Raw genomic sequence first — 22773 nt, 5'->3', positions numbered from 1 at the left:
TTATCTATATAACAGCAATAATAAATAAAATTGAACTTAATGGTCATTAATTTTAAATTATGTTTAATAAGTCATAACTACTATCTATTTTGACATACCAATACACAAATATATAGGTACAATTTAATTTATCTAGTATAATATTAAGTGTGAATGTATAAGTTTAAGAACGCTTATGCCCGTTTATTAATAAGGATCTTATAACTATTCTTCGATAAACATTAATTAAACATACTAGTGAAAATTATAATAACAATTTATTAGTTACACCCGTAAAGGGAGGTTAAATATATAGTGGGGGAAGAAGAGGTAGGGTGATGTACAGAGTAATATAGATTGTAGCAGACAGCGTTTGTTACAGGGACGAGCTTAGTAATCGTTTCGTGCACGCGTGATGATCATCAACGCGAATATTCGATTGACATCCTAGTTTTCGCTAGATTTGTTTAGTTGATATTATTTTTATTATTCATATATTAAAAATTATATCGTTGTGAAAATTAAAACTATGGAAACTGAAAAATCAAACAACAAAGAAAATAAAATCAATGGTGATACTATGGTAGAAATGGGAGAAGTTAATCACTGTTCAAGACCATCAACATCAGGAGAAAATAAAAGATCTGGGTAAAAAATAAATTTAATTTTATAAAATTTTACACGCTAATATTTGTGAAACTTATACTATAATTACAGTTTAAAGTTAAGTATACTAATGTTTATAGTAATGGTATTCTACTTCAAATAATTTCTAAAAGAAAAATAAAACAAAACATCAACATTCAAGAATAAATATTAATAATTATAAGTAGGTAGCAAAAATTTAAATACTTTAAAATTATTAAAAACAAATACACAAACAAGTAGAATTTAATTTAAAAGAAAGTAATTTCTCCTAGATATTATTGTAATTATAATGAACTTTAAATATCAAATCTAAAACTAATTATAATTTATTCAAAGAATAAAGAAAAATTAAAATTTAATATTCATAAATCATCATGATAAATAGCTTTTGATTTACATGTTATTGCAATTTATTTATTTTATTAAATGAATCAACTTTTAATTTTTAAGCGGTGAATTTTAATTTAAATAATTAGAGTAACGGTTTTTAATTTTTTAATATTAATTGTATTTATATATAATATTATTCCATAGCATCTTATAGATATAATACCAAACTAATTGCTAATTAATTATAACTGAAAATCAATATAGATGATAGAATGGACGGGGTTATATCTTTTTTTAGGTGCATCTATCACAGAATTAAATAATCAAAATTATAAAAAGAATACAAATTGTATAATATTTAATAAAATCTAACTGTACATAATTATTAATTATTAGTGTGCTGTTAAAATTTTTTCAAATTAGTTATAAATATTTTTAAAATTTCTATCAATTGATTAAGATTACTTAAAATACAAGTCATAGGAGATTTTTACAATTTTTATTTAATATATTTCGCATTTTCGTATGATATTTAAGTAATTTTTGGTAGGTTATAAAATATTAATAAGTTAAAATATAAAATATTAAAAATGAAGGTTAGAATAAAATGATTCAACTGTCATAAACCGAAGCCTAAATTTGTGTAATGGAATTTGGAAATCATAAATAATTCACTTAAAGTGCTAAGGCTTGTAGAACCCCTTATGAGTAAATGTTATTAAATTGTTACTTAGTCTAAAATATTTTTTCACAATGTATTAATAAATATTAATATTAACAAGACAAGGTATTTATATTGTTGGTTAGTGTAAGATTCTCTGTACATAAAAATATAATTTGAGCCATTTAAATTATTGTATTTCATTGTTTGGCCTCTATAACAGAACTTAGTCTAAATATATTAATACCCAAACTATTAAATATAAATATAAATAATATAAAAAAAAAAATTGGAAAATCTTTATAATCTAAAAATAAATAAATAAATGCAAATAGATATAAATTAATCTGTACATTTAAAGTGTTTTTACAAGTAAAAATATTGTTTTAATAATTTAAAATCAATTAACTAGGATTATATTTAAAGATTTTAAGTTATAAAAATATTTGGTTTATTTGATTATGGACATTGATAAATCACAGTAGGCACCTAAACGGCTACACATATTACATAGTAGGTAATTGGAATATAATGTTAGTGACCATAATTTTTTGAGAAGTTCAATCTAAATATAATAACTATTGATAGCTTGACCTAAAAAGAAAAATATACTGATAATTTCATTAAAAAAAGTACCAGTCAAAAGGTTAAACCAAAATCTATATAAGATTATATTCATTATATTTTATTATGAGTACTTGAACAAAAAAAAAAAAAAAAAAATAAATAGATTTATTAGCAATTAAGTTATATCTATATATAATGTAATGTTATAAAATGTATACAATTAAATAATTAAAAATAAAAAACATAAGAAACAATATTTATTGATGTATTGTAAGATGCATACATTTAAAAACAATTATAATGTAAAGACAAATATTTAGAAAAATATAAAATTTTTGTTAAATAATACAAATGTTTTGTTATTACCTATTCATAATTATAAATAAAAATGTTTTTCTAACTGCAAAAAAATATACATATAATAATATCCTAACCATTTTACTTAACAAGTATTTTAAATTAAATTAAAAAAAAAAAAAAATAGTCTCGTTGTAATGATCAAACATTTCATTATTTATGGCTTCTTTCTTTTATATTAATTCAGGAATACGAAATTGAATCTTGCATATTGTAGATCAAAGATTTTGCAAACAATATACCCAGAATAAAATTTTAAAGTTAAACGTTTATACTTTACTTAATAAAAATATAGTTCATATTTTGTCAAATATACTTTATACCAGATAAAGAAAATAATTAACATTACTTATTTTATTGTCTACTTAGAATTATTTTTACAGATAATATTTAAAATATACATTTTCATTAAGGTTAGGTACTCAATTATTATAGCATATTTATGCCTTTTATAGTATATTCAATATTAAATTCATTATTTAAATTTTTTTTGAAAATATAATTTTTACATTATTAATATTATTACAAAACGAATTTTTGGAAAAAAATTTAGTTTTTAAAAGGTTTTATATTTTTATAAGTTAATTTTTTTTATTTTTTGAACGATAAAATATATTTTTAACTACTTATATTTTAAAGCAGAATATTTTGATTTATAAAAATTGATTTTCGAGCGAGTAATTAGGTAACCACCTAATTAGTGATAATCATTCAAAGTTTGTAAAGTAAGTAATAATTAATGAATATTTTAAAGTATTCCTACTCCGGCATCACTTCACTCTGCTCATCAAAATTTTAAACAAAATGTAATTACATTTAAACTCACAAAAATTGTATATGTGTAGGTACTAACACTTACGAAAAAAGTAAAATAATTTGTACAATTAAAATACAAAAGTTATTTCTTTGATATAATAAAATTAACACGATGTAAAAGATTATTATTTTAACTAAAATTGTTAAATAAATACATTTCAAAATTATGTTCTTTAAAACTATAAAACTTTTATTACTTAAAAATGTTTGTATTAAGAAAAAATACGTTCTACGCCTATATATACTATAATATTATTGATACATACTGCTTATTATATTCAAAACTATTTAATAGAGTAGACTTTATATCAAAATTAAAATTAATTTTTTTTTGCTCGATGTTTACTTTATATTAAGATTACATAGTTTTAATAGGTATTTTTAATTTTATCAATCATATTTTTATTTCCTAGTAGTTCACTATTAAATTATTTCAATTTTGTAAAATTTGTGATTAGCTCAAGCAAGTATAATTTTATGAATTTTATGAAAGCTGAATAACATTCAACTGTATTATTTGGTACAAGTTATTTTAGTTTTTCTATATTACCTAGTAGCATCATTTTTTGAATTTTCAATCATATTTAAATTTTTTCAAAAATGATTTTCCTAGAAAAGTGCATAATTTAACCAAGTTCCCTATATGTTGTAATAATTAATTCTAGAGATAAATGTAAACCAGTATGAATTTTATAAAAGAAAATTATATTATATCAATGATTTTTAAAAAATAACCACTGGTTTGTAGAGAGATAATAATAATAATTGTCTTTTTATAACGGCTTTATGGTATAAACATAGATTTTCAGCTGTTCGTATCTAATTCATTACATGTACGTAATCAATTCTAAATTAATTAATTAATTAATTCTAAATTATATTTTTAAGTAAAATATTTTGTTCTTTAAACACAACTCAATATAACTTTAACAGTTTTAAAAATGTCAACATAAAATAAAATATATTTATCTATATACTCAGTATCGAAATTTGAAATAAAAAAATATATGTTATTAATAAAACTAGTGAAAACAAACAATTTTAGAGAACTGTAAAAATATATATTTTTTAAAAAACGTTGTTTTGTAAAAACATCAAAATATGTAGAATATTCTAAAATCATTTTCAAATAATGGGTATACTTTTATGTATTTAATATTTATTAGTCATTTTACTATTACATCTAAAATACTCCAAAAATCTCGACCAATATTTTTATTATTGCATAATTTTAAAACCTTGTTCAATAAAATAGTTCATTTTATTTATCATCAATTGCTCTAACTCATAGTTATAAATATCAGTTAAATTATGTTTTTTGTAACTATTCAGTATTTGTTTTATTTTAATATTTGTCATACGTGATATATTTCTTAAATTTATGCAAAATACATCTAATAGATAAATCAATATACCATTATAAATTACTCACAATATAATATTAGTAATATCTGCTACAAACTATATAGTTTTATCAATAGTAGATAAACACTCTAAATCGTTTAATATTTTGAATAAAAGGTCTCAACAGTAGTTGCTTATAAGTTCTATTTTACATGATGCTATAACTATGTTTATTTTAATTTTAATACCTATGCATAACTTATTAATTTACTAAATTTATATTTCTTTCAAATAATATGAATGGTAATTATACCTAGAATATTTGATATGAACATAAATATATCATTATCTACATATCAAGAAGTTTTTTAATCATTTTAAAAATTTAAAATACTAAAAGTAAAATAATTATTCTTTATATTGCTATCTATGGTTTGACAAAATCATGTGAAATATAAAACTGAATTATACATATTTGTACACCTATTTAACATTAAGTGTTAATTTTTAAATAAATTCACTGTGTTGGAAGTGCGTTTTGAATATTTCGGTCAAATTAAATATTTTCCACTGACCTTTTTTGTTATGATGCTCCCTAAATAGTAGTTATATTGCGTATCGTTGAATTCTATATTAAAAACTATAAAACGAGTAATAATGGATTGAGTTTATAAAATGCAAATAAATAAAAAGAATGTATTGTAAAAATTTAATTATTCACAAACATTAAAAACCAATGTATTTATACGTGTTTAAATAATATTGAATTAATACTAAATAATTTTTTGTGATAAGTATTTTTTTTAAACATTTTTAATCTCGGAACAAAATTAAATAACTTAAATAATAACTATATTTGTAATATACAATTTATTATTATCGAATTCAATAACCACTTTTTACTAGCTCCTTATACACTTACCATTGTAAAAATTTCATTGCGTATGATGTATAAATTATTAAATTCATATAATATACATAAAAGTATTAGATCTCTATGCTCCATAAATAATATTTTAGAATTACAAAACCAAGAAAAAATAACATCGTTATTCATCATTTAAATGTGTAATTTTGCACAAATTTGAATTTCAAAAACTTATAAAAAATATATATATTTATATATTTTTTATAGACATTTTAATTCCTATATGAAGTACTTGAATAATATTTTATTAATTTTTCAAATCTTAGATATTAAATGAAAACTTTTTATGAAATTTTAAATGTAAAATAATTGTTAACTTTTCAAGATTTTGAATTTTTTTTTGAAAATTCTAATTTTAAAAGCTTGTAAAAAGATATTGTAATAATAAGTTTTTAATATTTTTTAATTAATTAATTAATAGTTTATTAGGAACTCAACTTTGTATTAAGTTTTTAAGCATTTTTTCCAGTAATACATTTCTTAGCTAACAATTATAAAGAAAAAAAATAAAAAAATAAAAGTGTTATAAATAGTAAAAAAGAGTTAAATCATTTTGGAAATTATTACATATATAAAAACCGATAACAAAATATTCAGGGCAAATGTCAAGTATCTATTATATTAATTGAAGTACAACAACTACTAGTAAAAAAAATAATACAACATATAGGTTTACGTGAAATTCCCATTTTTCCTTAATTTTTTTAAAAATTTTTTAGTAAAAACTAAATCCAATTTTTAATTATAAACTACCATAAAAACTAAAAATCGAAGCATTTTTATGTCTGTTTGTTATATTTGCAGTATACATAAGTACACTAAAAAACAGTGTAAGATCAATATATTTATCTCTCCGCTCAAAATCTAAAATAGATAGATTTATTTCTTAATTTTATGGTTTTTATGTTGCGCTATATCATTTTAATATTTTTCTGTCTTTTAATCAGCTTTTAACCTAAATTTTTTTATTATACATTTAAAATATTTTTTTTTACATTTTTTAAATTTTAATTTGGATTTCTACCAGTTCAGATTCATAATTTGTTTATTTACGCGTTCCATAACGCATATACGACGTGCGGCTAAGGAACGGTCCTAATTTCTAATAAAACGTATCTATATTGTTTATGCTGTTGTTAAATTTTGAATTTTAAATCGAATATTTTATCTAAAAATTATAAAAATATTATTTGCTTTTATATAAATTATCCATTTTATTTATTTCAATTTCACTAAATTATATTTTATATATTATTACCTATATAAACATTTCGTTTTGGATATTAAAATGAATTTAATAGATAATCATTATCGATTTTAATTTTTGCTTATATTATTTTTTAAATATACGATTGTAAAACTTAAAACAGGTATATAAAATATATACATAGATAAATTTTTGAATGGCCCGATATCTATAAAAATATGCACTCCAATTATTAGCGATAGCAAATACAAGAATACTTGTACTGTTTACAAAAGTTTCTCATATTTCAGGTATAAAAAAATATACCGAAATGACATTTTCAAAAAGGTTCACTAATCCTGTTATTTACTGATATGATATTATGAGTATTATTTTTTTTGTAAGGTTTAATATGTATATTATACTTATTGTTTTTTTTTAAATAGAAAATGTTAGCAAACTGAAATTTAAAACATGTCCATAATATTTTTATTAAATACTTTTAATTTGACTAAAATTAAAAAGTTATATGATAGCATTTTACGAAACATATATAAAATGAAAGTAACTAGGTAATATACTTTATGAAATAAAATATTTTAAAGTACATAATGCGTTGGTGCATATAATATGTTTTAGAATTAAATTTAAACATTTATATTATATATTTGTAAATATACTTAATTAAGTTTCATTTTATTTGGAATTATTTGGAATTCTATTGCTAAATGCTAAATAATTATTAATGTTAAAAAATTTTATATTACAGAATATATCAATGAAGTCAACTTTTATGTTTGTTGTGTTTTTTTTTACTCTTATTTTTTGCTTCATCCTTTTTCTCATATTTTTATTTTTTACATTACTCTTTTTTGTATATTATTCTTGATTTAAACTTAACTCTTGTTTTTTTTATCACTTATATTTAATTATGTCTTAAACGTTGTTTTTTCAATTCAAAAATCTTAAATAATTAATATTTTTTGAAATAATATAGCTTGATTTAAACCCTTTAAAACAATCACTCTGTATATTATTTTATAAAAATATAAGCTAGATGTCTTTTGGCAACTAATATATTATGCACCTATATCTATAGAAAGAGAAACGTATATGTAACATGTACAATTTACAAGGGTAAAGCAATTAAAGATGCCTATACAATGTTCAATACACAAAAAATGTTCTTATAAATTGTGATAACCGTTTGACCATTTTAATGTAATCTATTTAATAAATGATACATTTGATAATAATAATAAATATATGTATATAATAAATTTGAAAATTTTTCACTGATAAACAGACGTTGTAAGTTAAAATCGAATAAAAAATGAAGAAAGAAATTATATTCAAACTATATTTATTTTTCATCAATACGTTGTATTATTATACTTATTAAATATGTGTATGATAACTTATAAGTTATAATATATTTTTATACTAAATTAAAATAATGTAGTAAATTAATCAAAATAATTTTAAGATAGATATTTTTAACCTTTTTTTATAATAATCATAGTATCATAGTGATATTAGTGGTATATTTTACTTGTTTTGGTTGTTTTATATTGGTCTATACCAAACGATTTATAATTTATAAATTTTTTTTTAAATTTTCATTAACAATTATCCAGGCTTAAAACTTTTAATAGTATTACAAATTGTTTTCATTTTTCAAGATTTAAGTTCTGGATAATACAGCCATTTATTAAATAGATATAATAGGTATAATATATTATGGTATGATAAGTATTACATAATTATTATTTACAATTTTTTTCAAACGTTTTTGTAGATTACAACGTTTTACAAGGTTAGTTGATAGGTTCCTCTTTTATACTAAAATATAATTTAAAATAATAGATAGATGCTTTTATTATCTATATAATATTTAAACATAAAGGTTATTAATTGCTTATTTGAATAACATTGATATAAAATGTACTTAATAAAAGTTTAACTTTAGATAATGGTTATTTTATAGTGAAAAACTATAAAACTATTATTGAAACTCCAGAAACAAATGTTACCAAATTAATTAATATTATATAAAAGTAAACATGGAAATTCATTAATATCTATTAAAATTGCGTACCTATCTATATTAATGCCAACTATTCATTTGATATATTGATTAAAACGAATGATTAAATAATAAACAAGTGTGTTATTTGTTTTATATGATAGGTACTTACAAATATTAAATAACGTTGAATTGGAGATAATTTGTTTATAATATAATATTTTTTTAGGATTATCAATATTTACAATATAATCTATTTATTTACAAGGCATTTTTTTTGATTTCAACCAATTAAAACAAAACATCATAATTATTCTTATACCTATGTAATAAATTTCAGTATTTTTTTGTAGATATTAAGGTTATCTCAGTAGCTGTTATATTGAATTGAGTGACCAAATTTAAAATTTTATATTTTATATAATCAACAAATTTTTTCTTAATTTTAGAGATATTTAAAAAAATACATGAACTTCATTTATTGAGTAACCTATGAAATTGTAACATTTTTAAGTCCTAGGACAACATTATAACTTGATCTAATTTAATCTAATTTATCTCATCGATTGTTTTTTAATTAAAATTTAGTTTTAATTTTTGAAGTATAATATTATTTTGAATAATACTAATATAATTTAATTTTTAACACCGTTTATATTTCAAATATATCAAATTTATTATTTATATACATTTTTTCAGGTATTTAGTAACGCTAATGCACTTTATAAAAGGAAACATTGGTTGTGGAATGTTAGCTATGGGAGAAGCCTTTAAATTTGGAGGCTTATACCTTACATTGTGTATTTTGTTGTATGTGTGGTTAATTAGTGTCTACAATATGCATGTTTTGGTAAGTTTTTTAATTAAATACATTATTTAAACAAAAAATATATATTTATTTTATATTTATTAAATTTATCTTTATAGTTTTGTTTTCAAAACAGTGACAATTACATCATGTTTAAAAAATAATTTAAATTTTTCACAGACTACATTAAGTAAGAAAGTTCAGAACCGTTTGCAAACTAAGCGTGCGCCATCCTTTGGCGATACAGTTGAAAATGCGTTCAAAATGTCTGATAAATGGATATTTCGAAGTACATCGAATTATATTAGGTGAGCATTTAAATTAATATATTTTACATTACATATTATTTATTTACTTTTTTTCATACAGAAAGATTGTTTTTTATAACATACTTATCACACAGCTTGGTTTATGCAGTGTATATATTCTATTTATTAGTACTTCATTACAAAAGGTAAGTTTGAACAATATTTTATATATTTATTATAATAATTTAAGATAGCTAAAGTTTAATATATCTATATTGGAGCATACGGATATATATATATAATTTAAATTTACTACTACTTATAACTTGTTTATACACATAAAAATTATGTAATTATACCATATTTTATTTTTTCAAAATATACTAAGCATATAATAATTTTAAACGTTTAATTTGCGCTAAAAATAAAATAGAACATCATATTTTCTAGTGAAAACAAAATCATAATAGCTACCTAGTAAAAAATGTTAACATAAATAATTCATAAACCATAAGGTCATCATTATAGCTCTTATTGACCAAAATTGTTCAGACGTGTCATTCATCTGAATGGTCTCGATCTTCAAGTCTTAACTAAATAATTCAATTTACAATAAAAACTTCTATTATGAATAGTTTGATTATTATTTTTTTGCGTGGTTATAATATATTATATAAATACATACTATTATTTTTCAAATGTAATATTTTAAGTGTTCCATTTTTAATTGAAAGATTAAAACGATTTGAATGACAAAACTTAGCGGTCATAACTTATAAGACTAGTAAAATTATCTATAGTAAGGTTAGTACAGTTTTTGAATTCAAAATCTAAAAAAATAATACCTAGTAAAATTATCAAATATTTAATTTATTTTACTGGTATCTTCTTGTTTAAAATACATTACTCGTGTAATTGAAACGTGATTAGTTAGTATATTTTTTATACACATAACTTATTTTCTTTATAATAATAAAATACACGACTATTTAAATTCAAAGATAATATGTGTATAACTAACTTTGATTTTTAGATAAAATTTATAAAATTATTAATCTCGGCTGTGGAGGGGTATTTACAGAGAAGTTTGTACCTATAGTTAATGATTTATGAGATAGTAATTATTTTGATTAATAATTAATAAACATATATTATGTATGATAGAATTTATGTAAATTGGTTAAGCATTAGTTAAGCACAAAAAAATACTGAAACAAAAAATTCAAAAAATTGATCTAACTAGTAAAGAAAATTACAAATACATACAAGATTATTTAAGATCAAAAAATACAATTTATAATATACACACGTATATAACAAAAATTAATTAATAGTTAGAGATACAAATAACTAATCTTACATCAAATTAATTCGTTCATTTATTAGTTTTTTTTTTTTATTTAATTATTTCAGTACATATAATTTTAAGTGTTACATATTTAATAAATAGTGAAACAAAATCATTGATCCAAGAGAGATAAAAAATATAAAAAATAGAAAGGCTAAACACAATAAATCTATTTTTAACAACATAGCAATATTTGTTTTAAAAAAGTTGCGTTAAGTAAATATAATATTGTTTTATAGTATTTGCTAAATTATTTTTTTTTTTTATTTATATTGATATAATATATAGAGTTTATTAAAATAGAATTTAATATTTATTTATTTAGCTTTATTTGTAAGTGTTTTATCTTATTTATCCTTAAATTGCTTTATTTTTTTTTTAATTGTTTTGCAGTTGTTATTTCAATACTCGTATGAGATTAATATTCAAACTGTTCTATTATTTACAATGCCTTTGATAATGGTATGTGCAAGTTTGAGAAAATTGCGATTTATAGCACCATTATCAACTTTGGCCAATTTTGCATTGATTACTGGTGTTATTACGATAATGTATTATAGCTGTTCTGGACCATCAGCTGAGAATGTTAGATATTCATATGCTAAATGGTCTGAATTACCAACGATGTTCGGCATAATCATGTTTAGTTTTGAAGGAATTGGATTGGTAAGTATTTAATTTAAATTACATTTATTAAAATGATTGAATTATTATTTATAAAAATTACGTATTTATAATTATAATTAAGTACTTACATCAATTTAATATGTGTGATATCGTAATGGTAAGAGAAAAGAGAAAAATAATAAATAATAAAAAAGAATAAAGATATTATAATGCGTATTTCTCTTTAGTTTTAATTAAATAATTATAAACATAAAATAATATTTAATTATCATTTTTACAGGTATACTGTTGTTTAAATTTTTACTGGTATATATTATTTTTTTAACTCATTCACAGTAATATACATGTGCTAGGTAGGTTAAGGATATCAAAATTAAAATTAAAATATCTTACACTACTTTCGAACCTAATAAATAACTACATACTTGTAAAAATATATTTACAGAAGGCTGAGTATAAAATACTAGCTATATTACTTGATTTTTTCCGGTGTAAAATCAATATAATTTATAAGGTAAGGTATTTGGTGTATTACAGTTTGAGTGAACCTCAGTTCACGCATAATTCGGTTTTGGTTTAGCTAGTGTGAGAACAAATCCGGCGTAAATGAGCAAATCGATTTAAGTATTTCTTTACCCTGGGAAAAATGAGCAACAAATGTACAAATGTTATCTACACAGATTTTTAATATGGTTAAGAAAATGGTTTCAACGTTCCGCTGGACATCATTTTTTTAAATCCACTGTAAAATCCGGATTGATAGTACCGCTGGTGAATTTCTATTTTATAGCTTTCCTTTCCGAGAAACGAGTTTTGGGTCACAAAACTGTGCCTTAAATCTAGTTGAAAAGCCAAAATCTATCTCATTAGATTTATTCGAGTCAATTCAATGGTTTTGGTGGAGATGAGTATCAACATGATAAGTTACTAGCAATAAACTAAATTTATTAAATACTCATACTTACATTAAAAAAAGAAAACGTCAAACATGAGTACATTTCAATGACATTTAAAAAATTATTTAATGCTTCACTCTTTCGTATCAGATATAACATATCAGCATTTAGCATCATTATTCTAATATTATTTAATGATTTCATACAAAATATACATTATGTGACGGCGTTTATGATAGGCAATTCTCTTACACTTTTGTAATGAACAAGTCATTATGAGTAAATAATTAAATTCTATGTTTTCATATTATTCAACTTAAATATAATTTATTGAATAAATATTAAATTATATTTCTATAAATATATTAAAAATAGTAAATAATAAAAATAATAATATTAATATATTTTAGGCTTAACCTATTGTTATGTTAGTCAATATGTACAATGTACATAGTTTAAAAATGAAACAATATAAATTTGTTTATATATTTTAATACAATATACCTATGTCTAAAATTAATAATTTATATATCTATACAGGTTTTACCTCTTTTTGCGGAGATAGACGATGATAAGAAATTTAAATCGAATTTTGGAGTCTTGAATTTTGGTATGGTAGCTGTAATGATGTTAAATGTTCCTTTGGGTATGACTGGCTATTCGAAATGGGGAGAAGACGTAAAAAGCAGTCTAACATTGAATTTACCACACGATCATGAGTTAGTTAATAAATTACTTAAATAATGTAATAATAATAATATGTATAATATATATATATTATAAATACATATGATTATTTTAAATTTAAATGTCAATTGTCAATTTTCTCGGACATTTGAAACATGTATACTTCAACGAATAATATGAGTTTATAGTTACATATTATACTCGTACATAGTTGTAAATATTTTATTTTATTTGTTTTTTTTTTTTTTTTTTTTTTTTTTTTTAACAACAGATTAACACAATTTGTAATAATTATGATGATATTGGGAATAGCTTGTTCATATGCACTTCAATTTTACCCTGGAGCTGTAATTGTTTATAATGACTTAGAAAAAAGTTACGGCCCGTTTAACCATCCTGCAATATGGGATTATAGCATCCGGATATGCATATGCCTTGTTACTTGTAAGTAAACTTATTTAATGTATTTGTAATAGACGGTATTAATTTACTATGCTTATATAGTAATGTATTATAATCTTGGTATACTTATGGCGTGTATTATAATATATTTGTAAATCGTAATATTATTATTATTTTGAGAAATTTAAACTTTTTAACTTTTAAAATTGAATAAATATTATTTTTATTAAAATATAGTATGTCAAATTGTATACTTTTTTATGTTTCTAAAGTATTAAATTTCACGCCTATCTCACATAATTTACACTTTTAATTACATTTAAAAGCTAAATTAATTTCATAAAAATGATGTTAAACATATATTGAATCGTTTTTGAAATAGATATGACTTTTTTACACAACCTTTTGATTATTAAAAAATATGTAATTTAGATCACTTATCATTAAGGGGATACTCTATACTAAATAAACGTATTTCGTAATAAATATCACCAACTGCAGGCGACTTATTTAGTGTTATTAATTACTATTATAAAATAACGAATAAACCAACCGGTAACCAATCTATATAGATAAATAAATATTAGTTAATACTTATTACACTTCTAACTATTAGCTATATTATCTAAACTTTATATGCTTTATCTATAATATCTTGAATTTGGTTCAAAAGAATTATTAGGTTATAAGTTATAGCTTATGCCACAATATAGCAATACAGTAATCTATAACCTCAAAATTTACATTTTCACCAAAAATTAGATTAACATATCATACGACTTACATAAAATTAAATTCTTTATGGCAGAGGTTCCCAAACTTTATATGGTACAACCCATTTTGGAAACTTTTAAATTTTTGTGACCTACAATAATATCAATAACCTTTTTATTTTTTGCTATTTTGTAAATCGGTTGTTTACGATAAAAAATTTAAAAAAATACACATTAAAGAACAGTAAATTTTATTTTTTAATTAATATCAAGAAAATTTTATAATTATTTATTTCATATTTAGTTAGTAACAATGGTATACAGATAATTTTAAAGTGAAGAATGTAATTGCTTAAAATTTTTCATCACTGCATTTATATTCACATCAATATTTGTTAGCTAGAGCCGCAGTAAATTTGATGATATGAATTCGCTTCGTGATTTGTTATTGATAGCAACCATGCCTCAATCTCATTTCACAATTATTTAATGAAATTAATGGGTTAAAATCTTTAAAGCTTCACTGAAAACAGTTGGATATGTCCCCTGTAGAAAAAAATTATTAATTTTTTCAATTTAAGTAGATACGTAAGTTTTAAAATAAATTTCTTATCGTGTAAAAATTTTACGTAACCGTTTCTCTTCTAAATAATACGTGACTTTTTTGCAAAGTTTAATAAATTTTGTAAGCATTTTTCCCTTCAATAGCCAACGTACTTCAGTGTGAAGAAAAAATAATTTGTGAATATTATCCATTCCTTCGAAAATCTATTTAAATAAACGGTACTTGCTTTTATGAAATTCACTATTTTAACCAACATTTTTATACACTTCTGAAATCATCCGATAAGAACTTCGATAATAATACTTCTTTATGGATACTGCAGTGTTCTATTGCACATTAGGATTAATTTCACGAATAATAGTAATAAAACTTCCTTGCACCGTTATACAAACATTAAGGAAAATACATTTTCATCACTTGTATCTCGAAAAATCAGTTCACCACAGCACAGACAATCCTTGTAAGATTTATTCATTCATACGTAACGTACGAAAACGATCAACTGGATATCTATGGATTAATTTAGTTGTAATGAGAACCATTTATTCAAATTAACTCTTACGATCAATTTATTTTCTACCAATTGAGAAATTTTGTCGATTCTATGTGAAACTGTATTATTTGAAAGCGATTACTTTTTAACTTTTTTTAAACTTTTTTCATCAAAAATGAAAATATGACCCCGAATGCGTCTTTTATTGTAGGTAAAATTAAAGATTTATCAATTGTGTGGGACTTACCAATTTAAGTGATTCGTAAGCTTATTTTATAAGAAGCGTTTTGGTTATTTGCAATAAAATTAAAAATGTTATTTTTTGATTTTTTAGAGATTCTAGTTTTCTTTCATAAAATTCGAGTGGTTTATTTTTCATTTCTGAATGATTTGTATCTATACGTCGATGTAGTTTGTTCGGTCGCATTCTCTCATTTGCAAATATATACATCTGGGTCGTGGATGTTCTTCATCTCAATTTTGTGAAATCTATTTAGCAAACATTCAGAACAATATTTTCTAAAAGTTTTTTTTTTTTGTTTTAACTGCAAAGAATTTTTTTTGGCTCATAATAAATTAATTTTCTTTTTTATAACCGTTTATACAAATTAAAAAAAAAATAACAATACACTTAAGAAAATGTAATAAATAAAATTTAATGCGACCGTTATCCCTTTTTTAGGAACCTCTGCTTAATGGTAATTTAAATACCTTTATAAAATTTTCGTAGGCCATATTTATCATTGAATTCGTTTTTACACATTTATTCAAGTGACATACTCAATGACGAGGTACAATTATATAAAAAAATGACTACTTGTTTTTTTTTTTTTTTAAATATTTGTTATTATACAAAATTAAATATACTAATTATATAATGTGTAAGTATAATAACCTGTATTATGATTTGATCATATTTTTTATTTTTATTAAAAATAAATATTAATTGTTGTAATATAATTATTATGTTATTTAAAAAATTAAATAACATTAGAAATGTAAAATTATAATTTTTTTTTTGTACATTTTAGACCTGGCAGCTAGTACAGTTCCACATTTGGACCTATTCATGTCGTTAGTGGGTTCTGTAACTTGTGTTGCGCTCACGATGATTTTTCCAGCATTATCTAATTTGGCGTTCCGGACAAAAGACAAAGGTTCATTTTTCAGTTCATTTTTAGATATGCTAACCTTACTTACGGCAGTGATCGGTTCAGTCACCGGAATTTATGCCAATACAACTGCTATTTATGAGGCGTTCTCTCAAAACCAAAGCAATGGCTAAATCTGATTTGAATGATTGGTTGGTTGAAATTTCGTTCTACATTACTATTATTTTATCAGAACACCCTGTATACTATTATATCAGCGTATTTTATTTTTTCTTTAGTTAATAATCAATTATTTCTAATAGTAATTCTTTCGTTTAGAAAAATGAAATAAATTATGCGAAAGTAAGAGGATTAGTGAATAAAGAACGTCACAAATAAAACTATAATATTAAGTGAGAACAATACATCTCATATAGAGCTATTATTCAGTATTAACGTTTTTATGTTACCCTTATTTTATCCAATTGAATATGATGTATGTTAAATAAATTTACTAAATATATATATTAATTAATAACTAAGTGACTGACCTAATAACTTGAATTTAAATAATACAATTATATTTATTGGAATTATATAATTTTATTATACAACTTTTTATATATTTTTTGTTACACTTATGTCATATTATATATTGTGATGCAATTAAATCCAATTTTAAGTTTTCATTTTTAAATTTTATATTATCAAGACATTTTTTCATAACTGTTTACTAATTCATATTAAACATTTATAATATGCATAATTACAAAAATATTACACGTATGAATTGAACTTGAATTTAGATTATTAATATTCATAACTTTTTATGTTAATTTATTATTCTAATGACTTTTTTTTATTATTTTATGAAGAATATTTTTGTTCATTATAATTACTTATTGATTTTATTATTTAAATGATATATTTTATTTGAAACAAGTTTTTAAACTGATCATTAGTGATTTTATGGTATCACAAAATTAGTTGAACAACTGCGTAGTTAATAATCATTATTAAGTTGTATTAGAAATTTAGAACAAAATATTTAATACATATTCTATGCACAGATGTTTGATAAGCAATTTAGCAATACTTTTATCCTTTTCTTCATATAGATTAAAATATTCTAAATTTCGCTTTTATAATTGAAATTATATTCATTATCTATTTATCTAACGTAAATTATATTTATTTACCAATCAATTAATATTATAGAATATTATAGCTAGCTATTAAAATGCAGTTTGAAGTCATCATTTGATTATTTCGATTAGAATATAATACAATTTATTTGTTATTTAACAAAGCTATATATAACAAGCGAAACTGTTGTTTTATTAAAAATATCGCGATACACTCGTAATAAGAATACCTATAATATAACGAATTCTCGATACAACAAACTTTATTTTCAGTTTCTTGAAATTCATTGTATCACAAATTGACTGTATAATACAGTCTGTATTATACAGTTATCATACCTTTATACCTATAAATATATAGCTAGATTAAAGACATAGTTTGTGTTAATTTATAGAGTTAATATAATTTTATTTTGTAAAATTTCATAAACATTACTTATACTTATTTATAAATAACTACATAATATCCAAAAAATTTTTAACTTTATCTATAAAATATTCCACATAAGTATAATATTTTAATTGTTCACAAATTATCAATTGAACGGTGTTACCTTAAAATATTTTATAAATATTTAATATTTTTGTATAATATACAATATGTTTAGTGATAAAGGTATTATGCGAAATACTTTAAACGCATGACCTTGAATTAATTTAAAGGACTAATTTTTATCTTCTTTTTCACGTATGTGCAGTAAAACAACATTTTTTTTTGAATAGTACTTTCTCCTTTTTCAGATTTAATTTGAATTACATTATTTTGTTTAGAAAACTTTAACTTGTTACGTCTTTTCTATCTTTAAAATTAGTTAAATTAGAATAATTTAATGTTTTGATTTAGTTATATATTTAACAAATTATTTTTACTTAATATTTTATAAATTCTCTTTTGATTGAATATGATTTATTAAAAATTTAAATCAGTTAATTTCTAAGATAAAAAGTTTTAAAAGTCAATTATTTGAAAGAATTATTTAATTCAAATGTATGGTAAAAAAAGGACATTGCAACTCAAAATAATATTATTTTGCTATTTTCATACGCGTAAAAAAGGTTAAAAATTTTAAATTGTTCGAAAATAAGTGTAATAGGTCTTAAGTCCTTATTATGCAGTAAAAAAAAACGCTAGTTAAATTCAAAGCTATGCGTTTAAAATATTTCATTATACATTTATTTAAAAACCAAAAACAACAGATAACTTGTCATGATAAAAAGTATAAACCTTTGTTTGTAGCTTTCATATTTTATAATTCAAAATCTTATCATATTGTTAGCAAATATTAATGTATAACGAATTTATAATTTACGTACCTAATAATTGCCCGTGATAAAAATATTCTTTATTTTATTTTTGAAATTTATTTTTTATGTGTGTATAGCAAACAAATTTTCATGGAAGTGATGGCTATCTTAACGCCATTTCTTTATTAATCCAAACTAGTACAATGAGTATTAAGTTGAGATTTATATTTTAAGTTCCGTTTAGTATTGTTAGTTAATTTGATTGTTAGTCTTAATAATATTTATTTATATTTTTAACATAACTACATATATTATACAACATATATGTAATTTGGCATGTCTATGAATATATTTCATGGGTCCTTGAATTTAAAATGTATTCTGTAATTGTCTTAAGAACCAAAAGCTTAATTATGCATTGATACCTATAGTACCTAACAATAGTTATAATATGATAAAATCTATTTTAGTGCATATTTATATAAATTATATTATAATATAGTATACTTGTGAATTGTGATTTATGATGTAGTAATATTAAACTGGTTCCATTAATTTAGTTAATTTAGTAAATTGATCTGTGAGTTGTATGTGTATTAATCCTATATCAATTCTATCAACATTTTAAATACATAGGCATCGTGGAGAAATTATGTGGGATTGCAAAACACAATAGATTATATTTATATATTATTATAGGTACATTACCAACATCGTATTACCTACAAAATTTCGTAATATTTATTTATTTTTGCTGATTATTTTATTTGAAACTTTGATATTAGTATATATCGAATAACGACATGTTCTTTTCAAATTTAATTACATTTTTACATAGGTTCTATTTTTGATATTATTAATAAAAACTAATAAAATAAAATAAAATTCGTATTAATAAACTATCTGTTAACTGTTGAAGGCTTTTAACTATAGAAAAAGTAAATACGTATATAAATTGAATTTCATTATTAGCTACTTATTATTTTAAGTATTAAATAAATTACTATTATTGTTTACCCCATTTTTGAGTGAAAATATTAAATATTTTTTTAGGGGAGTGATAAAAACAAACAACCACTAGACCAGTAGTTTAATTGAACCGTTGACTTTGAACACACTAGAAACAACCGAGAATTGGTTCATGCAATGGTATTAAAAAGTACCTAAACCTTATAAAATGGATTATATTAAAACAGTTCGTTTTTATTCAGTTGGCAGTCTTAATAATTAATACACCAATTTAAAGACTAATTTAACTTTTATAAATTACCTACATCTATATGTATTACATCCATATTATTAATATAATATATACATATTGTATTGTATTAAAATTGCTGTATAAGTATGCATATATTGTATATTGTGTATATAATAAATTATATATATATATAATTATATATGAACTTTAATAAAGTATTATTTATTTCTTAAATACATTATACTGAAATAAATAAGTTTTTGGTGTAAAATAACATATTGTATATTTTAAATTTACAATATAATTCGGTAACCAACCAATATATTATATTATGTTTAATGTTTATTAGATTTTATGTTTTCACACATTATTAATACACATGAAATATAGCTATGTACTTTTAATTTAAATAATTTTTAATTTACACTAATTAATAAACTCTAAGACTATATACATATTCATATACTTGCTTACACCTATTGATTCAGGACTGTTCATTTATCTCCGTTTCCTATTTAGTATTCCTTTGATCATACCTAATTGAAAATGGCGATGACCGAATTAAGACACCAAATGCATATGCAAGAAGTAGAAAAAAAAATCAAACTATTGCAGATGAATTGGTTCATAAAGAACTATGAAGAAGCAATTGAAAATTCAGATAAACCAAAACCAACCATTTCAATCCAATCGACCAAACTTATCGATGAAATACGAGAAGTGAGAACCCTAATCAAAGACATTAATAGCAAGATAGAAGAGTACAAAAAAGAAATGGACAAGAAAGCGTTTAAAAAACTAGACGAAAACACATCAGAACCTTTTGAAAAAGAAATTTCGTACATGTACCCTGTACCAACCAATATCCAACATCAATTGTATAACGGTATAAAATATAAATTTACATATACCACGATATATTACCGTTACCTTTTTACGTATACCTATATATTTTTACCGAATATTTTTTATAGGACAAGCCATTATTGTTAATCTTAGTGGTGGTCATGAGTGTAATCATTTTGACTTAAACATTGATAAGTAGATAGGTGGTCTGATCGTGCAAGTGAAATTATTTTTACCCGCATGAGCGATAATCATTTTATTTATAAAAAAAAATGTGGTTTTATTTTAATTAAAATATCTATTACTATAGCAGTGTCCTATTACAGTTAGAATTCAATATTAATATGTAAATAATACCTATATAATTTTATTTTTGTGAAATTGTGAATCGACTACGTAAATAATTACTGTTTACTATATGTAAATTGTGTAAATTAATTTACAAATTAACTTATTTATACTTATTCGTATAAACAGACCACACTTTGAGTAAATACGCCCAAGTGGTAGACACATGTCACATAATCTAGTAGGTGAATAATTGTGATTTTAATAAATTTTTAATCATTTCAAGTATAAAAAATGACTTATTAATTACCATGTTTATTTTTATTTAATGGTTCTATTTTTATTATATGGTTGTGATATTATTTTGACTTATAAAATATTAACAATATATAATTATAACTATGATTAATTATAAGTCTTTATTTCTATAGAAAGCGGATTTATATGACCCAATAAAGTATAAACTGAAAAAGTTAGAAACATGCATATTTAATATTTATAAGAATCGTCGTACATCTATTGTTTAAGAATATACATTTTTTATATTTATAAAAAGTTATAAAGAATTACTTATTTCTGAAAAAAGCTTTCTCGTGGAATACAATATACTTTATAGCTAATATAGTTATTTTATATGTGTCAACATTAAAATAATAAAATTTATCTATTCCTTTAAATATAATAAAATAGATTTAAATAAAAATATAGTTGAATACAAATAGTTTGAAATTTGATAAAATAAAAATAATATACGAGTATGTATTTATGCATAGATATACAGGCATTTAAATAAGTTATTTTGTTGATAAATGTTTCAAAATACATATAATGGTTAAATTAAAGCTAAAATTTTATAAAAATTTAAAATACGTATTTTATTTCAATTCATGAAACTATGAAACGTATTTTGTACTTATAAAAATGGTATTAAGAACATTTTTACAAATTTGCTTCTTACGCTTAACTTATAATTATAAAATGTCTATTTAGATAGTATCTGACTTGACTTAAAGTAATTTATTACTTACCCTTAAAAGTTAAAAAATATGTATGTATTATATACCTTACTCATTAATAATAATTAACTACATAATTAAATTAACTTCAAAAAAAAAAAACACCAAAAGACATAGATATCTGCAATTTTTACAATACAAAAAGGATTTAAGAATTCTGAGACAACTGAACTATCTTATTCGGATATTGGGTTTCGATAAATTCGAATCTACTTGTCACTTATCTATAGTATTTATAGTTTAACGGATAAAATGAGTATTATACATCAGCTTAATTGAAAACGTTGGGGCAACAACAAGAGAGATCCAGTT

The 22773-nt window shown here is 21.4% G+C and overlaps 1 protein-coding gene across 2 annotated transcripts; it reads left to right on the top strand.

Annotated features, from left to right (window-relative positions):
- The first annotated feature begins 351 nt into the window (after positions 1–351).
- On the top strand, positions 352–20399 carry LOC112595056 (proton-coupled amino acid transporter 2-like). Of its 2 annotated transcripts, none has more exons than XM_025340138.1 (9): positions 352–627; positions 9542–9692; positions 9831–9958; positions 10020–10104; positions 11640–11912; positions 13310–13488; positions 13728–13900; positions 16661–16932; positions 20164–20399. In XM_025340138.1, the coding sequence occupies exons 1-8, from the start codon at positions 509–511 to the stop codon at positions 16912–16914; spliced, it is 1362 nt and encodes a 453-aa protein (XP_025195923.1). In that variant the 5' UTR covers positions 352–508; the 3' UTR covers positions 16915–16932; positions 20164–20399. The 2 variants fall into 2 exon arrangements, with proteins under 2 accessions (XP_025195923.1, XP_025195924.1); XM_025340139.1 differs by lacking the exon at positions 20164–20399 and adding an exon at positions 17060–17267 and having other exon boundaries at positions 509–627.
- The last annotated feature ends 2374 nt before the right edge of the window (positions 20400–22773 follow it).

The sequence above is a fragment of the Melanaphis sacchari genome, unplaced genomic scaffold (assembly GCF_002803265.2).
Source record: "Melanaphis sacchari strain LSU unplaced genomic scaffold, SCAv2.0 Contig24_pilon_pilon, whole genome shotgun sequence".
Lineage (NCBI taxonomy): Eukaryota > Metazoa > Arthropoda > Insecta > Hemiptera > Aphididae > Melanaphis > Melanaphis sacchari.
This window is presented reverse-complemented; position numbering and strand designations above follow the sequence as displayed.

Excerpts from the sequence above, each read along its gene's own strand:
- LOC112595056 (XM_025340138.1), top strand. The coding sequence starts at position 509 with ATGGAAACTGAAAAATCAAACAACAAAGAAAATAAAATCAATGGTGAT. Across the intron at positions 9,693-9,830 it reads TCTACAATATGCATGTTTTG|ACTACATTAAGTAAGAAAGT; the intron begins GTAAGTTTTTTA and ends AATTTTTCACAG. Across the intron at positions 9,959-10,019 it reads AGTACATCGAATTATATTAG|AAAGATTGTTTTTTATAACA; the intron begins GTGAGCATTTAA and ends TTTTTCATACAG.